The sequence below is a fragment of the Salvelinus sp. IW2-2015 genome, linkage group LG1, assembly GCF_002910315.2.
Source record: "Salvelinus sp. IW2-2015 linkage group LG1, ASM291031v2, whole genome shotgun sequence".
Classification (NCBI taxonomy): domain Eukaryota; kingdom Metazoa; phylum Chordata; class Actinopteri; order Salmoniformes; family Salmonidae; genus Salvelinus; species Salvelinus sp. IW2-2015.
In genome coordinates, this window is record NC_036838.1 from 4,598,612 (window position 1) to 4,623,124 (window position 24,513).

The 24,513-nt window shown below is 43.4% G+C and overlaps 2 protein-coding genes across 3 annotated transcripts in view; both read left to right on the plus strand.

Annotated features, from left to right (window-relative positions):
• The first annotated feature begins 363 nt into the window (after positions 1-363).
• On the plus strand, positions 364-8,140 carry LOC111951128 (E3 ubiquitin-protein ligase TRIM35). Of its 2 annotated transcripts, XM_023969192.1 has the most exons (6): positions 364-1,227; positions 1,501-1,596; positions 6,604-6,834; positions 6,984-7,006; positions 7,098-7,216; positions 7,495-8,140. In XM_023969192.1, exons 1-6 carry the CDS (start codon positions 823-825, stop codon positions 8,025-8,027), a joined length of 1,407 nt encoding a protein of 468 aa, XP_023824960.1. In that variant the 5' UTR covers positions 364-822; the 3' UTR covers positions 8,028-8,140. The 2 variants fall into 2 exon arrangements, with proteins under 2 accessions (XP_023824960.1, XP_023825094.1); XM_023969326.1 differs by lacking the exon at positions 1,501-1,596.
• Positions 8,141-17,900: 9,760 nt separating this feature from the next.
• LOC111951338 (uncharacterized) overlaps positions 17,901-24,513 on the plus strand; it is a 42,104-nt gene continuing 35,491 nt past the window's right edge. Inside the window, exon 1 of the mRNA XM_023969505.2 lies at positions 17,901-18,272. The gene's annotated coding sequence lies outside the window, so the exon portion shown is untranslated. The remainder of the gene's footprint in view (positions 18,273-24,513) is intronic.

Below are 24,513 nucleotides of genomic sequence, written 5' to 3' on the forward strand. Positions count from 1 at the left end.
AAAAATGAAACATTTAAAATGTTTCACTATTTTATTTTTATGAAATTCAYTGAGGAGGATGGTCCTCCCCTCCCTCCTCTGAGGAGCCTCCACTGCAAGTCAAAACTCTTCCTTTACCTCACTCAAACACACACACAGATCAAATCAAAATCTTTCTCAGGTACTGGCTCATTTGCTCCACTCTCCCCGCATACACTTAATAACAGATGTATTTTATATAGAGCTTTTCATTAAAACAAKAATYTCAGAGGCTTATTACATGTTGTTGCGAAATCCTGCATGGAGYCTTCACTGTGAGCTGCCACTTTAAGAGCGCAGTCAGGAAGGAGAAAATAAAGATAGCTCTTCCGGCTCTGTGTGGGAACTCTCGGTTGGCGTGGCAGTTGACAGTGTGTGCAACTGTTTGCATAAGTCTTGTTTATTTTCAGCGTGCTTAGTTTRTAAAGTGTCGATCGYTGGTGTTATCACTCTAGGTCGTGGTTGTAATCTTTCAGGAACATTCCTGTAATTGATTGCATGAATTAGTAACAACATTGTTGCAACGCTTTGACAAACAAACCAACACACCATCAGGTGTAGCAGACAGACAGCAGTGCAACTGTAAGYCTGAAGTCAACAGCTAAGAACTCTTTATTTGCCTGTGGTTCAACACAGAACAAGGATCACAACACGTGACCTTTTAATGTCAACATCTCAGAGCAGATACTGAAGAAGATAAGGACATTCCACTGAACTGTATAGCTCTTTTAACAAACAGGGTGGGTCTTTTAAAGTGAAAGTAAACTCTGCTTGCCCTTCCAGAGGAGCGAGGCAAGTGTGAAAATGGCTTGCAAATTCCCTCTCCCCATTGAGGATTTATCCTGTCCTGTGTGCTGTGACATCTTCAGATATCCTGTCATCATGTCGTGTAGCCACAGCTTCTGTAAAGCCTGTCTGCAGAAATTCTGGGAAAAGAGTGGATCCCAAAAGTGTCCAGTCTGCAGGAGAAGATCCTCAAGGTCTGAGCCTCCTAATAACCTGTCTCTAAAGAACCTGTGTGAGGCCTTCTTAAAGGAAAGGAGTCAGAGATCCTCAGCAGGGTCTGAGGTGCTCTGCAGTCWRCATGGTGAGRAACTCAAGCTCTTCTGTCTGACGGATGAACACGCTATCTGTTTGGTGTGTCGTGATTCAAGGAATCACAAAGGTCATAACTGCATCCCCATAGATGAAGCTGCAGAAGATCATAAGGTAAGCAGCATGTGGTCATTTTAAAAGTCTGCACAACATTTAGATATTTGGAACTGTGAATTACTTAAACTATGGATTTAGGGCTCTATTCAATCTGTGTCACTGAAGCGTTAYAGATTGCGCAATATAAATRTAAAAGWTATTTACGAGTGTCTGGTAACGCCTTTAAACTTCAATCACGGTGTAACGCTAAACTTCCTCGATACGGAATGAATAGTCCTTCTGTCTAATTTCTACGCTTGGGTCTGCGGATATGTTTTACTTAAATYATAGAAGGAAATCCAGAGTGCACTGAAGCCATTGCAGRAGAAACTGAAGGTCTTTAAAGAAGTCAAGCATACCTGTGGTAAAACAGCACAGCATATCAAGGTAAGAATGATGCGTGCCGCAACAGACCCACCCGGAAGCGGGAACTAGGGTTGCAAAGTGTCGGAAACTTTCCGGTAAATTTCCGGAAATTCTCCATGGGAGGTTAAGCCCAGGAATTTTTCTTAAATTCATCAAAAAGTTATCTTATAACAGTGAACCTTTTTTGTGGGATACATATAAGGCAAATCTAGGTCCTGTGGCATATTTTGGTTAAACTATCCCCAATTCAATGGAATTGCAACCCTCTGCATGGACAGTGCATTCTTCCATCACATGTGCAGTGCACTCTTCCATCACATGTACAGCTGATTCTCAAGATCTTACAAACTAATTAGATGCTATTGAGCCCACACTACTACACTGTCTGAGCCAAGGACTACATGCTTTCTGGTAAGTTTTAATTACAATACTGGGTGGGGTTGAATATATGTTATATGACAAATAATGTTTTGTTAACTAGTAAATAGTAGCCTACAGCAAAGTGTGTTTAAATTATTTCTAACTTGCTAACAATTTCTGCTAGTTAGTTTTTGCTACCATGTGGGTTTTAGCTTGCTTGAGCCTGCTAACTGAGGAGTGTTAATTAACCTGTTTCCATACATGTTTCATTTTAAAACATTTATCTTACAAAGGAGYTGTTTAATCTAACTGCTTAACTATTTATCTGTGCATGGAATTKTATTTTTTATTTATTTTTAMTCATTTCTTTATAATCTTTACAGGAAAATGMCACGGGCACTCTCTGATGTGTAAAGAYATTTCACTACAGCTAATGTAGAAGGAAAATCTGTGTACATGTGCAAATACTGTGCCAAATCAAATGTGAAGAATGCAACAAAGATGCAGAATMATCTGGCCAAGTGCATAAAGTTCCCTCAGTGCTCACAACAAGCAACRTCTGACAAAAGTCCCTCTAATTCTATTCGAGGTGAAAATGATCAATCAGACACCTTATCGATAGCAACAACTCATGTTCCTCCTGGAATCACCATTTGAGGAACGTAGTCGGAGAAATGCTGGTGAATGTCTTGCTCGAGCTGTGTATGCAACTGGTTCACCTCTGATGCTCACAGGCMATGTGTATTGGAAGASATTTCTGAATGTTCTTCACCCAGCATACACCCCTCCAACCAGACATGCTTTATCTACTAATTTGCTGGATGCAGAGTTCAACAGAGTTCAAGTGAAGGTCAAGCAAATCATAGAGAAAGCAGACTGTATTGCATTCATCTCTGATGGGTGGTCGAATGTTCGTGGGCAAGGAATAATTCATTACATCATCTCCACCCCTAAACCAGTATTCTACAAGAGCACAGACACAAGGGACAACAGACACACCGGTCTCTACATTGCAGATGAGCTGAAGGCAGTCATCAATGACCTTGGACCACTGAAGGTATTTGCACTGGTGACAGACAATGCTGCGAACATGAAGGTTGCTTGGTCTAAAGTGGAGGAGTCCTACCCTCACATCACACCCATTGGCTGTGCTGTTCATGCATTGCATCTGCTCTTCAAGGACATCATGGCACTGAAAACAATATATACACTCTAAAAGAGCGCCAAGGAAATGGTTAGGTATGTGAAGGGTCATCAAGTTATAGCAGCAATCTACTTCACCAAGCGAAGTGAGAAGAATAAGAGCACCATATTGAAGCTGCCCAGCAACACCTGTTGGGCTGGGGTTGTCATCATGTTTGACAGTCTCCTGGAGGGGAAGGAGTCTCTCCAAGAAATGGCCATATCACAGTCTGCCGATATGGACAGCCCCATCAAGAGAATCCTCCTGGATGATGTATTTTGGGAGAGTGGTAAGCAGCCTGAAACTCCTGAAACCTATAGCAGTAGCCATTGCACGGATTGAGGGAGACAATGCCATCCTGTCTGATGTTCAGACTCTGCCTGCAGATGTAAGAGAAGAAATCCATACTGCCCTGCCCACTTCACTGTTGCTCAAAGAGAGGAAACTGCAGTTCTGAAATACATCAAAAAGCTGAACACTTCTGCCTGAAGCCCATACATGCTGCAGCGTACATGTTGGACCCCAAGTATGCTGGCATGAGCATCCTGTCTGGTGCAGAGATCAACAAGGCCTATGATGTCATCACTATTGTGTCTCGCCTCCTTCGCCTGGATAAGGCAAGGTTCTTGGCAGTCTGGCGAAGTACACTTCCAAACAAGGGCTTTGGGATGGAGATGCAATATGGCAGTCGTGCCAACATATCTCATCAGCCACCTGGTGGAAGGGACAGTTGCCTCCATCATCATCCTCAAATCTTATCAACATCAGCCGCCTCAGAGTGCAACTGGTCCCTGTTTTGGAAAACACACACCAAAGCACGCAACAGGCTGACCAATACAGGGGTTGAAAAATTGGTGACCATCCGGGCAAATTTGAAGCTTTTTGAGCCTGACAACGAGCCATCCTCCACAAGGTTGGAAAGTGACAGTGAAGATGAGGCCCAGAGTCTGATGTTCAAGAGATGGACAATGATGAGGTCCAGAGGAGAAGACATGGAAGCCTGAGAGAAAGACAATCAAAGCTTTTATTCTAGACTATCATTTTACAGATGTATGTTGAAAACATTTTTGGGAGATGCGATGGATCATTGGGATCATTCAATATTCCCTTTTGTTGTTCATTGAAATAATCCCATGTGAAGAGTCAACTCATTTAATTTACATTTACATTTAAGTCATTTAGCAGACGCTCTTATCCAGAGCGACTTACAAATTGGAAAGTTCATACATATTCATCCTGGTCCCCCCGTGGGGAATGAACCCACAACCCTGGCGTTGCAAGCGCCATGCTCTACCAACTGAGCCACACGGGACCACTTAATTAAAGTTCAATTTGTAACTAAATTGTTTTTTAATTTCTATTTAAAGGATTTAATCATTTGCAATTATGTCTACTTATGATAAGGTAAAAGGTTTATGTTTCTGTCTTTATATGATATGGTAAATATATCCAATGCAAAACCATCTACATTTAAATGGTATTAATAATAATTTGCATGTATTTCCATTCATTCCCATATATTCCCGTTAATTCCCACGGAAAGTTTCCACCTCTGAATATTCCCCAAAATGTGCAACCCTAGCGGGAACTATGGAATTTCCATTCCAAATTATCCCACTCACTCTTTAACAACTACATTCCTTCCTCTCGAGCCAGGGCTGACACTAGAGGATTTTTTGTTTATTTGTTTTGTGGGCTGAGAGGAGATGGCTTTTCAAATCAAATCAAATTGTATTTATCACATGCGCCAAATAGAACCGGTGTAGACCTTACCATGAAATACTTACTTACAAACCCTTAACCAACAGTGCAGTTAAAAAAAATAAAAATAATTATAATGAAAAAAAAATATTTTTTAATTAAATTAAATAACACCAAAAAAGTAACACAATAAAACACAACTATGGTGTTGAACGCTGAGGTGTAGTCAGCGAACAGCATTCTCACGTAGGTGTTCCTTTTGTCCAGGTGGGAAAGGGCAGTGTGGAGTGCAAGAGAGATTGCGTCATCTATGGTTATGTTGGGGCGGTATGCAAATTGCAGTGGGTCTAGGGTTTCTGGGATTATGGTGTTGATGTGAGCCATGACCAGCCGTTCAAACATTTAATGGCTACAGACGTGAGTGCTATGGGGCTGTCGTCATTTAGGCAGGATACCTTGGCATTCTTGGGTACAGCGACTATGGTGGTCTGCTTGAAACATGTACATATTAGAGACTTGTTCAAGGAGAGGTTGAAAATGTCAGTGAAGACACTTGATAGTTGGTCAGGGCATGCTCTGTGTATGGATCCTGGTAATCCGTCTGGCCCTGTGGCCTTGTGAATGTTGACCTGTTTTAAGGTCTTACTCACATCGGCTACGGAGAGCTTGATCACACAGTCTTCCGGAACAGCTGGTGCGCTCATGCATGGTTCAGTGTTGTTTGCCTCGAAGCGAGCATGGAAGGCATTAAGCTTTTCCTGCTAACACATAATACTTTATTTGTAACTATCAAAGTAGTACAAATACATCCTTTCAGTCCAATAGTCAATCATTAGTACATTATAAAATACAATGTTTCCTTCTAGTAATCTGTAATAACAATTAATCTTGTGCTAACGGCAGTTCACCAACACACAGTATTGGCATGAAACACCTTTAGTAAAGATAGACATGCATAACTAGATCTGCAGCTTTTAAGTAAAACTCCCATAGAATACTCACAAGCAGTAGAGGCTGGTGGGAGGAGCTATAGGAGGACAGGCTCATTTGTAATGGTTGGAATGGAATAAATGGAGTGGTATCAAACATACAGAAACCACGTTTGACTTCATTCCTCTCATGCCATTCCAGCCGTTACAATGAGCTCGTCCTCCTATCGCTCCTCCCACCAGCCTCTACTGCTCACAAGTCTAGCAGATCTTCAGCATCCGAAAGAAGAAGAAGAATGCTCTCTGTTATCCTCCATTGACTTCACAAAATGTAAAACAATGGACTGTGGTTCTAACATGTCAAAACAGAACCCCCCCMCCCCCCCACCCCAAACTTTTCTTATTGTCTAAGGTCAACTTCAAGTAACAAGACCACTTTTCAATCTCGGTCAATGTTCTCTTTCAGTTCAGTCTCTTGGCAACATTCAACATCAAAAAGGTCATTGGCAGGAAGCAGTGTAGCGCGCCTCCACACTCTTGCTCTCTTCTTGAGCCTTAGCAGGTTAACTAAGACGGTGTAGCAGATGGTGCAAATGATGATGAGGATGATGGGACCAAAACAAAAAGCCCATCTTCCATCCATCTTCAACTGTTGCACCAACATGGTCTAAACACCAAGTGAGGCCTCTCCTTACTGCTTCTCCAGACATATCCCAGTCCTAAAAAACGTTAAAAAAACGTTATCCTCCATCTCCCCGGAGTGGTATCTGAGGTGATGTTGACATTTTACGGGATGTTGAAAGTTAAAATGACAGAGGCGTTATTTTCAGAGATGTAATTAGATTGTGTCTCCAGACCCAGGCCCAGCACACAGAGAAGCAGATTAAGAAAGCGTTTGAGAAGCTTCACCAGTTCCTACGAGATGAAGAGGCGGCCAGGATAGCTGCCCTGAAAAAGGAAGAGGTGGAAAAGAGTTGGAAGGTGAAGAAGAAGATTGAGGAGTTGGTCAAAGATATGTCTTGCCTTTCAGACACTATCACAGCCATAGAGGACAAACTGAGAGCTGACGACATCTCATTCTTACAGGTAAAGTTATTTTTAGACTAAACTTTAAAAAATACAAATTTTGCGTTACAGGTGTATGGTAAAATTGCATTATATCATCATATATGATCATGCATCATCTTACATTAATTTAGTTAAAAACGTAGACTGTTTTTTTCATTCCTCTGCAGACCTACCAGGCCACAGTGAAAAGGTAAGTGAACTCCCTCCTGTGACTGTCTCTCTCTTCTCTGTGGTTCTGAACCCGACCCCACAGCAGCACTAACTCCTGAATGTTCTTACAGAGCCCAGTGCACACTGCCGGATCCACAGCTAGTCTCAGGAGGGCTGATAGACGTGGCCAAACACTTGGGCAATCTGTCCTACAAAGTCTGGGAGAAGATGCAGGGGATTGTTCAATACAGTGAGTCATTTCTTACAGAAAAATACATTTATGATCTCTGATAAGATTGTGGGTCTGATTTTATGTTAAATATTTCAAATAGTCCTGTATGGCTCAGTTGGTAGATTTTATGTTAAATATTTCAAATAGTCCTGTATGGCTCAGTTGGCTCACTTGCAAAGCTAGGATTGGGGGTTTGATTCCCAGGACCACCCATACATACATGCACGCACGACTAAGTTGCTTTGGATAAAAGTGTCTGCTAAATGACATATTAAAACCTTGTTGTCTCTGTTCAGCTCCTGTGATTCTGGACCCCAACACTGCCCACCCCTATCTCATCCTGTCTGAGGATCTGACCAGTGTGAGAGGTGGGGATAGAACACTGCAGCTTCCTGACAACCCAGAGAGGTTTGGCTATGTGTGCGTTAGGGGTTCTGAGGGTTTCAACTCAGCGACACACAGCTGGGACGTTGAGGTTGGGGACAGTTACTTTTGGTTTCTCGGTGTGGCCCCTGACTTTGTCAGTAATCATGATATATGGGATGACATCTGGGGTGTTTTGTATACTTGTGGTGTATACGTAGTAATGTCCCCAAATGAGTACGTCGGTAAGCCTCATATCACAGTGGTTCAGGATCCCCGGAGGATCAGAGTGCAGCTGGACAGGAACAGAAGAGAGCTGACGTTCTCTGACCCTGATAGTAACACACACCTACTTACAATGCCACTACTTTTCACTGAGCCACTCGTTCCAGTATTTCGTACATATGAAAACAAGCTAAAGATCCTACCAGTGAAGGCCTCTGTAACAGTGGCACAGCACAGTTAAAGTTGACACCACCTCGGCCTGTAATTATACAGTATATATATAATATACCACAATCTCCATCTGTTGAAAAATATTGCTTCAAGGAATCTTTAATAAATCCATCGATCTTCAAATGGTATGTTTTTCTACATTTCCAACACTGTTTTTATGAACACACACACACACACACACACACACACTAACTGCTGCGGTGCTGCATCAGACAAGATACAGCGATGGGGCAGTCAGTGTGTTGACTGGAGGGCTGAGGGGAGAAGGGACCAGAGGTGCCACACAGGCCCCAGGATGAGACTGACTGATGGGTCCACAGGCCCACGGCGTAACAGAGGGTCAGAAGGGAAACATAGAGGGCAAGTCCCCTTGGAAAGACCAAATCTATCTAATACACAATGTGATCTARAAGACACACACAGACAAAACCAACTAACTGACCTTCACATTCTCCCACAGATACATACGCAGCCCTTTTCCAACAGTGGTCGCACACACTCTCTCAAATCCAATCTTCCTCTGTAACTGCTCATTCATTGCAGTCCAACAGCGGGCCAGCCTGAGGCTCTAGTCTAGAAGGAGGAGTAGCATCATCAGGTGGACAGCCTCGCACATCCCACTGTTTGTTCAGAGCTCCGGCTCCGGCTCCCTTCCAATCCCATCCCACTCACAGTCAGAGTCATAATGAGATGAATGCCGGGCTACGCTGCAGTGGAAGCAGGGGGATTTCCCGTTTCAATCAGAGAGTTTCATTACTTAAGGAAAGCAAGGGAGTTTTTGTTTGGTGTCTGCAGTGCATGTTGGTTTTTTGGTGAGTATTCCACTGAGTGCCTGTACTCCGTCCATCCCTGTTCTGATCCTGTGGCCGTTCCCTGACACCGTGCCACGCCTAATAAAAGTCTTGCCTGCTGTTGCATGGGGGCTCGGTGCAATTATCAAAGGGCAGAAGAGGTCGAGGGATAAGGAGGGAGAGAGAGAGGCGGAGAAAGAGAAATATGGATGGAGAGATGAGACGTGGGGAGCAACAGCGTTTGGAGCCAGAGCAATCTGAGCTGAAAATGAGCCTTTTACCTCACATTGAGAGGATTCCTGCTATTTCACGCTGGGCACAAACATCCTTATCTTTCGGCTTCAAAACTCCAGCTTGGAAAACTCTGGGGCCTTCCACTGCTCTTCTTCGTGCAAAACTGTATCCTCATGCCCCCTCTGAGTTTTTCTTCGTTCCCTACTGGGACATTAAAGTAATATTTAAGACATGTTAAATAGCTTATTTAGCATAGCTCTAGCCTGGTTCCAGATCAGTTTGTGCTCCCATAGGAGTTGGCAATGCCATAGAAATAGAATCTATAGAAGGGGCTTGGAACCGCTAACCCTGGCAATTTGACTGGTACACTCACAATGGCTGCGAGCCCACCGCATTACAGCATCATTTACTTGAATGGACCCGTTCTATAGATTATATTTCTATGGGCAATACAGCACAAAGGATCTGGGATTGGACAACCCTTAGCCAGCCCGGAGGTGGAAAGGGGAATAGGAGGACTGATGCTATCTGGTTTTCAAGTTATGTAGCAATAAAAAGCCACAGCAAAATCAATGGAGGTTTATTGAGGCCGGTGATGTACTTAAGGTCAAAGAGGGACGATGGAATCCTACTCTTTACACGGCAATGTCCTGTAGACAGAGATGCTGTTTACTTCCAGGTCAGATAGGCAGAAAAACACAACTTGTCTTTCATTTTCTACTTATCTTTCATTTGTGATGATATAAGTTGTTGAATAACAATATACTTAAACTACACTATTCAACCTCGTTTTTAAAAGTAACTGGAGTTGGTAGCGTCCCATGTTATGCTCTATGTCTTCGGTGGTGGCTTGCCGCCCAACGTGATGGGGTTGCCTGCCGGCAGAGCGAGACACTGTGCCTGAATTGTCTAGGAATATCAGAGGGATGACGGTGTCCTAAATAGGACAAATGGTGGTGGGTCCCGCGGAGGCAGTGATGTGTTAAGCGCAGGCATTGTTGGTGGGAGGGTGTGGGGCAGACTGGATTAAACCCATGAATCATCATTGGGGAGATCTAGCCTGCGTCCCAAATGGACCCTGTTCCCTATATAGGGCATTACTTTTGACCAGGGCCCATCACAACCGGTGCACTAAATGTGAGTGTGATTGTGGCTCATCCTGGACACTCTCTCTCTCTCGGAGTCACACGTCTGTTTGTTTATACTACAGTGTATAAATGGGACAATTTCATCCTGGCTCCTTAGCCACGCAGTCAGAAGAACACTCATGAATCTCCATAGCCACAAACAGCTCTCTCCGGTTAGGATTCACATTCACGATGTAGTGGTGGGAAAATGACTTCATGTGTCACATTCAAGCAGATACATACAGGGTGGTAAAATATATAGATATGCTCCATGACAGAGTAATGGGCGGGTGTTTTAGAGAGAGTGAGAGGGGGGAGAGTCGGAGAGAGAGAGAGGGAGAGAGAGGGGGAGAGTCAGAGAAGAGAGGGAGAGAAAGAGAGAGGGGGAAGTCAGAGAGGGAGAGTCAGAGAGAGTGGGGGAGTCAGAGAGAGTGGGGAGAGTCAGAGAGAGAGGGGGAGTCAGAGAGAGGAGGGGGAGTCAGAGAGAGAGGGGGAGTCAGAGAGAGAGGGGGGTTAGAGAGAGAGGGGGGAGAGTCAGAGAGAGAGAGTCAGAGAGAGAGGGGGGGTGTTCAGAGAGAGAAGGGGGTGGTCAGAGAGAGAGGGGGGAGTGTCAGAGAGAGCATGGGGAGAGTCAAGATACGGGGGAGAGTCAGAGAGAGGGGGGGGGAGTCAGAGAGAGAGAGGGAGAGTCAGGAGAGAGAGAGAGAGGGGGATTCGAGAGAGGGGAAAGAGTCAGAGAGAGAGTCAGAGAGAGAGGGAGGAGAGGTCAGAGAGGAGAGTCAGAGAGGGGGGAGAGTGTCTGAGAGAGGGGGGAGCCAGAGAGAGAGAGGGGGGAGAGTCGAGAGAGAGAGAGGAGGGGAGATTCCGAGAGAGGGGGAGCAGTCAGAGAGGGGGGAGAGTCAGAGAGAGGGGGGAGAGTCAGAGAGGAGAGTCAGAGAGGGGGGAGAGTGTCTGAGAGAGGGGGCGAGTCAGAGAGAGAGAGAGGAGAGTCAGAGAGGGGGAGAGTGTCTGAGAGAGGGGGGAGAGCCAGAGAGAGGGGGGAGTTGTCGCCTGTATAGCGCCCATAAAGATGATAGAAACACCCAGCCCTCTTCTCCCTCAGCTCCACACTCCATCATTTATTTAGTCACGGCGAGGTGTCACCACCAGTTTGTCACTTTGAACGTGATTGGCTGTGACATGCACAGGCTGCCACACCACCGTTGCCGCCATGSCAGCTGAATACTTATGTCCCCCCCCCTATTTGTCTGTAACAACACAGACGGGGAAAAACCAGGGGAAAACTCGAAATAACAGAATGTCATGGAGTACTGTGGGAGTGAATGATACATTAAGGGACAGACATAGAGGTGTACATAAGAGAAGGCAGACATGAGTTAATGGATACATGCTGGTAAAACAGCTGAACACTAAAACAGACTACAGGAAGAGAAGGCRACGCATAGGCACCTAGGACAACGGGACACACTAATGATAGAGGGACACATAGTCTGCTGCTTCTAATAAAGGCAAACATGCCAAAGACGTARGCCTATAGGATAGACAGACATATATTATTTGTAGGACAAGAAAGGGTCCTGCCACCATTATAACCTAACTGAAACCAGACATGGGCGTTATTGGGTGTAAACAAGCAGGAAGCCTAAACCATAAAAGATAATGGTGGGAAACATCTTCGTTTGCATATGTAATGGACTCATATGCTGTATGTATATAAATACAAGAGCCAGGGCTCTGGGAAACGGTGTGTGATCCGCGGACCACCCCGGCTTGTGATATTTTATATTAAAGCATTTATTGAATCCACAAGTTCTTGCAAGTGTTATGTTTTGAACCGATTTTCCACGACAGAACGCATCATCTGGGAAAGTTAGCGGGAATGAGTCAGCGGTGTTCCCTGATCCCGAGCTCGCTCACACTGGGAATGTTTGATCTCATGCCAAAGCAGCACAGCGGTAGGTGAATCGGAAAGAAGGACAAGTGAGGAGATGGCGACACACAACCCTGGAAGACCAACAACAGTCCCATTTAACATCCTTTAAAGCAGCGGGGTATCTGTGAGTCTGGCTGAATCAAAGCCTGTAGTAAAGGCCCACTCTCTGATATTTCTAGCTGGTTTTGATCATTTAAATGACGTTAAACTCATTCCACGGAGGGCCGAGTGTCTGTGGATATTCCCTCCGCCCTTGTACTTGATTGATGAATTAAGGTCACTAATTAGTAAGGAACTCCCCTCACCTGGTTGTCTAGGTCTTAATTGAAAGGAAAAACCCCAAACCTGCAAACACTCGGCCCACCGTGGAATGAGTTTGACATCCCTGATTTAAATTAATAGTATATAAGCCTACCCATTGAGGAGTGGGTCTTTTAAAAGGTGAGTGGCAGAAATAGCAGAAATAAGATAAGTGACTGTTAATCGACATGTCAGGAAATAGCCTTAAACAGGTTGTCAGGGTGACACCATTGGAAGCATTTCTCACATTTCTGTCTCCAAGCGCTTGGCGGGCTGGCCGCCAATGATTTGGCAGGCGTTTGGGTTGGTCGTAATGATCAGCCTAGTGGGAGGGGGTATCCAAGCAGAGGAGATGTGGTGAATCGAAAGCCAAGTCCATTTTATTTTGGGTGTCACCTTGGCAAGCTTGGAGCTCGAAGTCAAACTCAAACATGACTCAACATAACGACTTCAAATGAATATACAGTAAACACACACTTGCAGAAATGTAGTAAAATTTACAAAATGGATGGATGGGAATGTTATTAAACTTAAGCAAAGCATGACAATAACGGTATAGATTAATGGGAGCGTATAAGTACTACTTATATTCATAATGTTAGCTATGCAAATCTTCCTCTCACATTGAAGGTTAGGGAGAGGCTATGTATTTGGCTAGTTGCAGAGTAACTCCGCCCACCCGGGGCACCAGGCCATGCAAAGCGAACTCGCCCAGTCACAGAAAACACGGTGCCATAACGTGTTAACAGGTCAAAAATGGCCATGAATTGTTGTCATAATTGTAATCCAAACCAAACCCTCAAGTAAGTCTGAAGTCTGACTAAACTCTATTTTGAAAGAGACTGACTTTATGACCAAAATTATCCTATTTACACTTGTAGTCAATTTTGACACTAGAATTAGCGTTTCTTACTCATATCGATGCCACATGGGCAGTTTAAATCCAGAGAAGTTGGTTTTAAGGGGCAGTTTACCTTTAATGAATTCACCTTGGTGAGAGCGGTGGGTTCTGACGTGTGGTGAAGCTGAGTTGCCCTGCACGGGCATAATGGCTGGCGTTAGCGCTAGCTGTGCCAGTCATGGCTGGCGGGCTCTCACGCTGTGCCAATGTGCCTTTCACACCCCACTGGCATCAGCCACGGGTCCCCTCCATTAAACACCCATCCATCAGTTGTCAGGGGAGAGGACGTCAAAAAGGAGACATTGACAAGTGCATTTTGTTATTTCGCTTTCTTTGYATTGTCCCAGGTGCTGCATGGATTATCATGGTTATGTCGACCATTTGGAAGTTTCTTACTTAGCATCTATGGACCTCGGGAAAGTCCTTGGGGAGGAAAGTCAGTGGTGTTTTTTCTTACAGTGGCTGTGGTATCTGTGTTAAATACAGTTTCATGATTTCATTTAGCTTCTGCCGCAGGGTTTGCCAGAGACAGGAGAGGATGACATTMTATTTTCAGACAGTCTAGACAGTCTGGATACAGCAGAATAAGTCAATACTTGACCTTGACCTGATGTGGTGGCAACAGTTACAGACACTAGCTAGCGGCAGTCTAGTCTGTGTAATATTCATTAGTCTTTGCAAAAGGCATTTGCAAAGCTATAGGCAGATCATAACAAACACATACTGTGCTGAGGGGAGAATGGCTCATAATAATGGCCGGAACAGAGTTAATTGAATGGCATCAACCACTTGGAAACCGTGTGTTTAATGTATTTCCTACCATTCAACTAATTTCGATCCAGTCATTACCACGAGCATGTTCTCCCCAATTAAGGTGCCACAAACCTCCTGTGGGGTGAACTGATGACCCAATATTCCAAAACAAAATCATTAAAGACTTCCTGTGTTTCTGCTCAGCCTGTTATCCTTTGCACATTACAGAAACACCACTGGCTCCAAAGGGATCTGCATCATGACGAAGAGTGCACAGAGGGTCTTTGCCTTGCCTGTCTGTTTCTGTATCCTGTTTAAACAGACATTAGGGCATTAACACTTAATGGCCGTGGTATTTCAGACGATTTAAGACCCTCTCCCGGAGAAAGGACAGAGCGCGCAACGGAGCGCGGCGGAGAGCTAATTGAAGTCTCCTGACACCATGAGCACACTGCCGTTGATTCAGGGAGATAGCAGAGTAATATAAAAGAAGAGGAACGTGTGGTGCCAGAGAGAATGCCGATGGATAACGGTTTCTTTTTGCACTTCCTTTTCACGGGTCAGGCCACGCATCCCTAAGTACAAAGAAAAAGGACTCATTTATTAGACACTCAGGGAGAATATGATGATATGGGTCTTTGGATTGTGGTTGTGCCTTTTTTTCACAAATTTCACAAGCCTATAGAAAATACAGTATTGTCTCCTTGAAATCTACCCAGATAACTGCAGTGTCAAAACCATATTTGGCAATCAAAATGTGATTGGTCAAATAGCAAGAATAGACCTATTGGTCAAAAAGATAGCGTTGGTCAAAGAGATGAATCTGGCTTGGCTCAAAGGTCGTTGAATAAAGACGGACCTACTGTATATACAGAGAGATGTTAGCTCTTTGTCTCTGACTCCAGGCTARAAGACTCTGACCACTGGGTGGTGAGCCACATAGAAATAGAATTACCACATTGGTCATTACCAAGTCAATGTTCTGTGATGGGTACACTGGCTGCCAAATTGAGTGTACCCATGTGTGTGTGTGTGTGTGTGTGTGTGTGTGTGTGTGTGTGTGTGTGTGTGTGTGTGTGTACTGTGCAATGTTCTGCCAGAGGTATATGAGATTGAAGTTGATGTGTTACGCTCAATGGACCATGACTTGCCTGGTATGTATTTTGGCCCTTGGCAGGGCCTGGCAGTGGCAGCAGAGAGGAGGCTAATGAAAGCTGCTTACAGTATAATGGGAAATGTGGTCCGATAATGGAGAAGGTAATTACTGCAGTCTCAACACAGCGCAGCACTGACTGGTTAAGAATGACATTATTGATCGGCTGACGGGCCAGGAGGAAATGGGATGCAAAACAAAGAGAAAAGATTCTACAGTACACAGCTCATCAGCCTGCACTGCTTATATCAAGGCCAAGGCACATACAGAGACACACGCAGACACACACACACACAGTATCACACACGCACACGTGCATACACACTTACACATAGATACTCGCACAAACATGCGCACACAAAGTATTTCCTTAATACACACGCAAGCGCGCGCACACACACACACACACACACACACTCCAGCTGAGCACTGGGGGCTATGAGACAAGTCCATTATGCCCTAATATGCTTGGCTGCAGAGATGCCGCTGTGTACTGACCCAGACAGGAATTCTCAGGACGGTACAAACTCTGAACACATATGAGGGTCAGTGTAGACATTTGGTTTCATGGGGTGGAAAGTTGGGGTCTGACGGGAGTAATTTAAAAAATATATATATTTCACCTTTATTTGCCCAGGTAGGCCAGTTGAGTTTTCATTTACAACTGCGACCTGCGACCTGGCCAAGATAAAGCAAAGCAGTGCGACAAAAACAACAACAGAGCTACACAATAACAAACGTACAATTTGTGGGCTCAGCCCCTTGTTGTTCAGCAAACGGATGAACTGCCGCACTCTTAAAACATCTCTGTTCACGTTAAAGGACCCAGAGCGCAGAAAGCGGGAAGCGCTCATCCATTTATGCGATTTTCTGTTTTCACCAACTGCCATATCAAAGGAACAGCGAATCTATTGATTTGGGGTTCTGTTTACTTTGCAAGCGGTAGGTATGCTAGATCAATACACTGGTCTCTGTCTGTACAGGCAGGAGAGAGGTTTTCCATGCAGTGTCTCTACTGATCCATCACCACTGTTCCAGAGCCGACTCCTCACTCTACCTAGAGACCCCCCCCACCTCTTTCGTTGTCTTAGACCCGCTCATTCATTTCCTCCCTCTCTACATCAATTTTGTCACACCGCCAGCTTGTAAGACATGAGGATTCCTACTGTTTTTCCATTTCTCCTGCCTGTCAGTTTTATATAGCCATCTTTCACTACAGACCTAGCCCCTGCACACACACACACACACACACACACACACACCACACACATACAACACCACACACACACACCTGCCACCAGCATGGGTTTGAGCCACGGCCCCTGACTTTCACACATAAAATCTCCATTCATCCGTGAGACATGGGCCCATGTTAAATGCCAAAGGGATTCCTCCACAGCACAGGTAATTATTTACCTGGATCGTGTGTGTGTGTGTGTTGTGTGTTGTGTGTGTGTGTGTGTGTGTGTGTGTGTGTGTGTGGTGTGTGTGTGTGTGTTGTGTGTGGTGTGTGTGTGTGTGTGTGTGTGTGTGTGTGTGGTGTGTGTTGTGTGTGTGTCATTAAAACAGAAGGCCCTGTAGCAGGCCAGGGTTGTATATCCATGTGGCTGGGTGCCTAAGGGAGCTTGGCTCAGACAAATCAAACGTTATTTGTCACATGCGTCGTAAAAATCAGGAGTAGACAGTGAAATGCTTACTTACAGGCCCTTCCCAGCAACGCAGAAAGAAAGAAAATAGAGAAGTAAAGCACGTAATAATAAAAGTAATAATAAATACACAATGAGTAACGATAACTTGGCTATATACACGAGGTACCAGTACCGCGTCGATGTGAGGGGTATGAGGTAATTGAGGTAGATATGTACAAATGCAGATAGTCCGGGAAGCTATTTGGTTAACTATTTAGCAGTCTTATGGCTTTGGGGTAGAAGCTGTTCAGGGTCCTGTTAGTTCCAGACTTGGTGCATTGGTACCGCTTGCCATGCGGTAGCAGAGAGAACAGTCTATGACTTGGGTGGCTGAAGTGTTTCACAATTTCTGAGGCCCGCCGATCAATGGAACAAGATGGGGAAGGAGAGAGAGAGAGAGAGAAAGAGAAAGAGAAAGAGAAAGAGAAAGAGAAAGAGAAAGAGAAAGAGAAAGAGAAAGAGAAAGACAGAGGAGCATGGCATGAAAGGGAGGGAGGGATTAATAATATATTTTCATCAGCGTTGAATGCTGAGCATTCATCTGTGACTAATAGCTTTGTAAAGCTAGAAATTCAGTATAGTATAGAAATTCAGCTCTATAGAAATGCTGACTGACTGACTGATTTGATCCGGGTTGTGGCATCAATAAATTGTTCTCGTTGAAGCATGACACACTACGGCATTCTTTACACCGGGGTTACAAGGTTCTCATATTTCAAGCAGTTGCACAACACTCTATAACAACTATGCCACTAAAGCATGTATGTGCCCCAAATGGCACCCTATTCACTGTGTAGTGCACTACTTTTGACCTTTTGATCCCTACTCTGTAGGGATTGAGGACCATTTGGGACGCAGTCCATGTTTTTACTAGACCACTGAAAGAAAAGCTTCTATGTGGCCCTCAGTGAAGCAGATCGATAGAGTTTCGTTTAAATATTTAGGGACCCATAATGCTCTTGGCAATAACAGAAGCTTACTTCAGCTCGCTGCATTGCTACGAGAGGGAATTAGTACATCGACATACAACTATTCTCTACTTATCCTCAGCCGTTCTATCTCTAGGGTGTAGTGATTTCTTGGGGTAATGTGAGAAGTGGAACTCTTCTCTTTAGGCATTATAGCCTGGTGCTAAATCTCAAATGGTTTTTGTCAATGCCAAACAACATTGTACAGCACGAATATGTATATATTTACATATAGGATGTAATCACAAGGAGGGTGACGTAACCAGCAGGGAAAGTCCACTTTCCAATAGAGAAGTGACCTCATGTTAAGACGGTGTTCGGCAACTTCCTGTATATGAAAGTGAAACAGGCACCATGGATGGGTTACAGGAAAAACCCATATTCCACAAGCAGCCAGGCAAGACAAGGTATGTACGTGGATTGCTACTTTCAATATTAGCGAACGGTTCTAACTGTACAGTAGAGCAACAGTAAGATGACTTTTATAGTTGCTGTACCTGGTGCAGTGTGCTGTATGGTCTTAACAATAGCAGGGTGTCTGATTGCTAGCAAGAACTGATAATCATCTGTGGATTCATGTTTCAGTGCTAGGATGAGTGCTTTGTTGCGATTATGAGGGTGAGTGCTCTGTTGCAATTATGATACTGTTTCACTGCAGTTATAGATTGTTATGATACTGTTTCACTGCGGTTATAGATACTTCTATGTCTGCACTGTAGCAAAGAGAGAGCAAGAGCATGGTTGCAAAACTCCACTTTCCCAAAATCCTGAGGTTTTCCAGAAATAGTTTTGGGAAAGCTACAAAAATGTTGCAACCCTAACCACCAGTGGCGAGCTGCTTTTTGAGCCCCACATTTTTAGGAACAAAAAATATATACATATATACAGTTGAAGTCAGAAGTTTACAYGCACTTAGGTTGGAGTCATTAAAACTTGTTTTTCAACCACTCCACAAATTTCTTGTTAACAAACTATAGTCTTGGCAAGTCGGTTCGGACACCTACTTTGTGCATGACACAAGTAATTTTTCYAATAATTGTTTACAGACAGATTATTTCCCTTATAATTCACTGTATCACAATTCCAGTGGGTCAGAAGTTTACATACACTCAGAAGTTTACATACACTAAGTTGGCTGTGCCTTTAAACAGCTTGGGAAATTCCAGAAAATGATGTCATGGCTTTAGAAGCTTCTGATAGGCTAATTGACATAATTTGAGTCAATTAGAGGTGTACCTGTGGATGTATTTCAAGGCCTACCTTCAAACTCAGTGCMTCTTTGCTTGACATCATGATAAAATCAAAAGAAGTCAGCCAAGACCTCAGAAAAAAATGTGGAGACCTCCACAAGTCTGGTCCATCCTTGAGAGCAATTTCCAAACGCTTGAAGGTACCACGTTCATCTGTACAAACAATAGTACGCAAGTGTAAACACCATGGGACCACACAGCTGTCATACCGCTCAGGAAGGAGACGCATTCTGTCTCCTAGAGATGAACGTACTTTGGTGTGAAAAGTGCAAATCAATCCCAGAACAACAGCAAAGGACCTTGTGAAGATGCTGCAGGAAACAGGTACAAGAGTATCTATATCCACAGTAAAACGAGTCCTATATCGACATAACCTGAAAGGCCGCTCAGCAAGGAAGAAGCCACTGCTCCAAAACCACCATAAAAAGCCAGACTACGGTTTGCAATTGCACATGGGGACAAAGATTGTACTTTTTGGAGAAATGTCCTCTGGTCTGATGAAACAAAAATAGAACTGTTTGGCCATAATGACCATCGTTATGTTTGGAGGAAAAAGGGGGGCGCTTGCAAGCCGAAGAACACCATCCCAACCGTGAAGCACGGGGGTGGCAGCATCATGTTGTGGGGGTGCTTTGTGCAGGAGGGACTGGTGAACTTCACAAAATAGATGGCATCATGAGGTAGGATTTGGTCTATTTTCACCAACGCGGTATTGTACACATATCGTTTGTGGCCGGTGTGTGCTTGTTTCGTACAGCTTTGACAGCGCAAATGATAGTAGTTGTGGCGCTTGGCTTGCACGTGCAAATTCAGCACACACAACATTCTATAATAGAGTTGTGTTATTTGGCGTGTCAAGTTAAAAGCTTATTTAACGCGTCAAATAGTGATATATGATGTGTATCTTTTTTGACAAGCAAAGACCCAAACAGCATTCCATGTGCCTCACCTTAATAATTTGGTCTATTTTCACCTCTTAATTTCGCCTACTATTCTTACTTGGTGGTGCACATGTAGCCTATAAGCTGTTTTAGAGAAATGTCATATGAATATTGTAAGAGCTTTCATTGTGTGTTYATATACCCCATTTATTTATCCTATTGTTCTAACTTGTTGTACAGAGAGTACACTGTAAGAATGGCCCAYGTTCTAAATTCTGTCGCTGTACATTTCAAAAGTGTGAACAACTAGTTATATTGACATCTGTCATCGCTCGCTCATTAATGTCTTAATCGAAATTACGGATTGCCTCTTATGCCATAGTTTGTAYATCTCAATTGTCAGTAGAAACCACATTTGTTTTAACAAGTCAGCCATATCAGCTATGTTTTTTTTAAAGGCAGTAAATGAGGCTGAATTAACTGTTTYGCTGCCAGACAAGGCTCAGCTGATAGCCAGGTGTAGCAGTGGTAAGATGTTGGGACAGCTTTATGTAGGCCCTAACAGTTTGCGAGCACCGTTTKTCACCGTTATAGTGCAAATAGTGTATTGTTTAATCTTGTGTTGTGGCTTCCTGGCATGCATCCCACATGTACATCTTGGTGGGGAAAAAAAAAACATGCTAAAATTGCCACTGCTAACCACCATAGGAGAATTCCCACTCCATCTCCTGCAAGGTTCAAGTTATGTCTTTGCTGCGTCTTTGCCTTTGCTCTGTTGGTGGTGTGTGTTTACATGTTGTGTAGCTTCAGGCCATCATACTGAGCAAAACTGTCAAAGATGGATGGGTTGCTTTGTTGCCTTCATCTTCTGCGGTAAACTTTCCCCATAACATTCCCTGGTTGCCCAACAGTGATTGAGCCCTCAGGCCATGTGAGTAATGCCATTACAAAAACGGCCGCCTCAGCAGCCCAGAAAACATGTCCACRTTGGCCTAATGCGGGCTAAAATATTGGCCACATGTAGGCTGCCAACATTTTACATTCTATTTCATAGAAATGTATTTGGATTATTCATTACAATTTCATTCAAAGTCTGTATCAGAAACACAACTAAGTTGTTGCTATCATACATATATTTTTAAAAGAGTAACTTGAGTTTTTCATACGGGTCTTTATAAATAATGGGGCCGATCTGCGACATTCAGCTTGTGTTCCTAGCCCCAACAGTGCATTTCGTGCAGGAGACACGAAATGTTACATAGTTACACTGCATTTTGAAGATCTCTATACAACAACAAAAATGTCTGACAGGTAGATCCAGGATTCTTACAAGGTTCAATGTCTAATTTAACTGATTAATACTAAATATATTATATAACGACAATTTACACTGACATAAATGCAAGGACTGAAAAGAAACAGAAAACACAACAGAACTTAAACTGGAATGACACACTCTGTAATGGTTGCACAAAAATAATGTGTACAATCCAAATATTATAATGAGGCCCTGCCTCTAGCTGGGCTTGGTGTGGGCTATCCGGAGCTGGGCTTGCAGGCTAGCCCGTGTTGGGCTTATGTGGGATTTCTGTGGGCTAGACTGTGTTGGGCAGGTGTGRGCTAGCCTTTGCCCACCGAATACCCACATGGGGTCAATAGGGTCATGTTTGCTGGGACAGTACAGTTTCCAAGTTCATACATGAAATTGGTATCTCACACTGTGCCAAAGTTGTAAAAAAGAGGAATCGAGAGCAGAATTCATAAAGTTTGGCCGTGTGTGCACCCTTTCTGTCATTGTCGGTAAATAGACAGATTAGACAGGATGAAACAGGTCAAAATGAGTCAGTCAATATTATTGTTGAATTAGCCTATCCTCCCTTTGTTCTCTGGAAAGTACTGTGCAGTAGGCATGATCTTCTTGGAATGTACAAGAGACTCCATGCAGCTGCGTTCTTCCTTAACCAGGCACTATTGTATAAGGGAAACAGGAAAGGACATGAAAGGAAAGGGGAAGGTAGCACTTAAACAAGCAAAATTCCTCCATATCTGTATATACAGTATCAGTCAACAGTTGGACACAACTACTCATTCAAGGGCTTTTCTTTATTTTTTACATTGTAGAATAATATAGAAGATATCAAAACATATTGAATCATGTAGTAACCAAAAAGGTGTTAAACAAATCAAAATATATTTTACATTTTAGATTCTTGAAAGAAAAAGGAAACCGCACACTGCTCTTGATAGTATCACCGATATTTAATAAGCTTTACGTATCGGCCACACGGCCTTCGTCAGAATCAGAGATTCTTCAAAGTAGTCACCCTTTGCCTTGACGGCTTTGCACGCTCTTGCCATTCTCTCAACCAGCTTCACCTGGAATGCTTTCTAACAGTCTTGAAGGAGTTCCCACAGATGCTGGGCACCTGAGGTCAGGTGATTGTGGAGGCCAAGTCATCTGATGCAGCACTCCATCACTCTCCTGCTTGGTCAAATAGCCCTTACACAGCCTGGTGGTGTGTTTTGGGTCATTATCCTGTTGAAAAAACAAATGATAGTCCCACTAACGCAAACCAGATGGGATGGCATATCGCAGCAGAATGCTGTGGTAGCCATGCTGGTTAAGTGTGCCTTGAATTCTAAATAAATCACTGACAGTGTCACCAGCAAAGCACCCCCACATCATCACACATCCTCCTCCATGTTTCACTGTGGGAACCACACATGCGGAGATCATCCATTCACCTACTCTGCATCTCACAAAGACACGTCGGTTGGAACCAAAAATCTCAAATTTTGGATCAGACCAAAGGAGAGATTTCCACCGGTCTAATGTCTATTGCTCATCTTTCTTGGCCAAAGCAAGTCTATTCTTATTATTGGTGTCCTTTAGTAGTGGTTTCTTTGCACCAATTTGACCATGAAGGCCTGATTCACGCAGTTTCCTCTGAACAGTTGATGTTGAGATGTGTCTGTTACTTGAACTCTGAAGTATTTATTTGGGCTCCAATCTGAGCTGCAGTTAACTCTAATGAACTGTGATAGAAAAATTACGTATTTGTTTGATATTAATAGTTAGCAATTAATACTTAACAAATGGGAAGATATGTATGTCCTGCTAATGCTGTGCTTTTATTGTCTCCAATCTAGTTCCCTGCAGCTAATCTGGGAGTATGGTCACTAGAGATGGCTTGAGATGACAAATGAGTTAAAGACTGTATTGCATAGACACAAATGTGTTTAACTAGAGATAGTTTAGGAGTAGAACAATCCCTCATTGTCTCAAAATCATCCTTGCAACTGGGAAACTAAGCCATGGTGGGGTTAAGACAACAACCCCGTGCAGATAACGACTGGATGAACCCAGAGTGGCAAATGATGCCCCAATCGGCACRAGGGGTGGAACCAACCATGACTAAGCATTMTTTGTGTCAGCTATATAAATAACTCTGCATTTGTGTACAGACTGATGGGTTGACTAGTTTCGTTATTGCAATAATTAATCMATTTTAAATASAGATGACTGTCTGAAGAAATTACAAAGTCTCTCTCAGTATGAATTTCACCGACAGAACTTATCCTCCACAGCAGAGGTAACTCTGGGTCTCATAGCGCTTGATTGTTTTTGCGACTGCACTTGAAGATTATTATTATTTTTTTAAAGGTTCCTTATTGATTGACCTTCATTTCTTAAAAGTAATGATGGACTGTCGTTTCTCTTTTCTTATTTAAGCTGTTCTTGCCATAATATGGACTTGGTCTTTTACCAAATAGGGCTATCTTCTGTATGCCACCTCTACCTTGTCACAACACAACTGATTGGCTCAAATGCATTAAGAAGGAAAGAAATTCCACAAATGAACTTTTAACAAGGCACTGTTATTTGAAATGCATTCCATGTCACTACCTCATGAAGCTGATTGAGAGAATGCTAAGTGTGTGCCAAGCTGTCAAGGCAAAGGGATGGCTACTTTGAATAATCTGAAATTTAATAAAAAAATGTGGTTACTACATGATTCCATATGTGTTATTTCATAGTTTTGATGTCTTCACTATTATTCCAAAATGTAGAAAATAGTAAAAATATAGAAAAATCCTGGAATGAGTAGGTGTGTCCAAACTTTTGACTGATACTGGATATACAGTTGAAGTCGGAAGTTACATACACCTTAGCCAAATACATTTAAACTCCGTTTTTCACAATTCCTGAAATTTAATCCTAGTAAAAATTCAATGTCTTAGGTCATTTAGGATCACCACTTTATTTTAAGAATGTGAAATGTCAGAATAATAGTAGAGAATGATTYATCCCATCACATTCCCAGTGGGTCAGAAGTTTAAATACACTCAACTAGTATTTGGTAGCATTGCCTTTAAATTGTTTAACTTGGGTCAAACATTTTGGGTAGCCTTCCACAAGCTTCCCACAATAAGTTGCGTGAATTTTGGCCCATTCCTCCTGACAGAGCTGGTGTAACTGAGTCAGAATTATAGGCCTCCTTGCTCGCACACGCTTT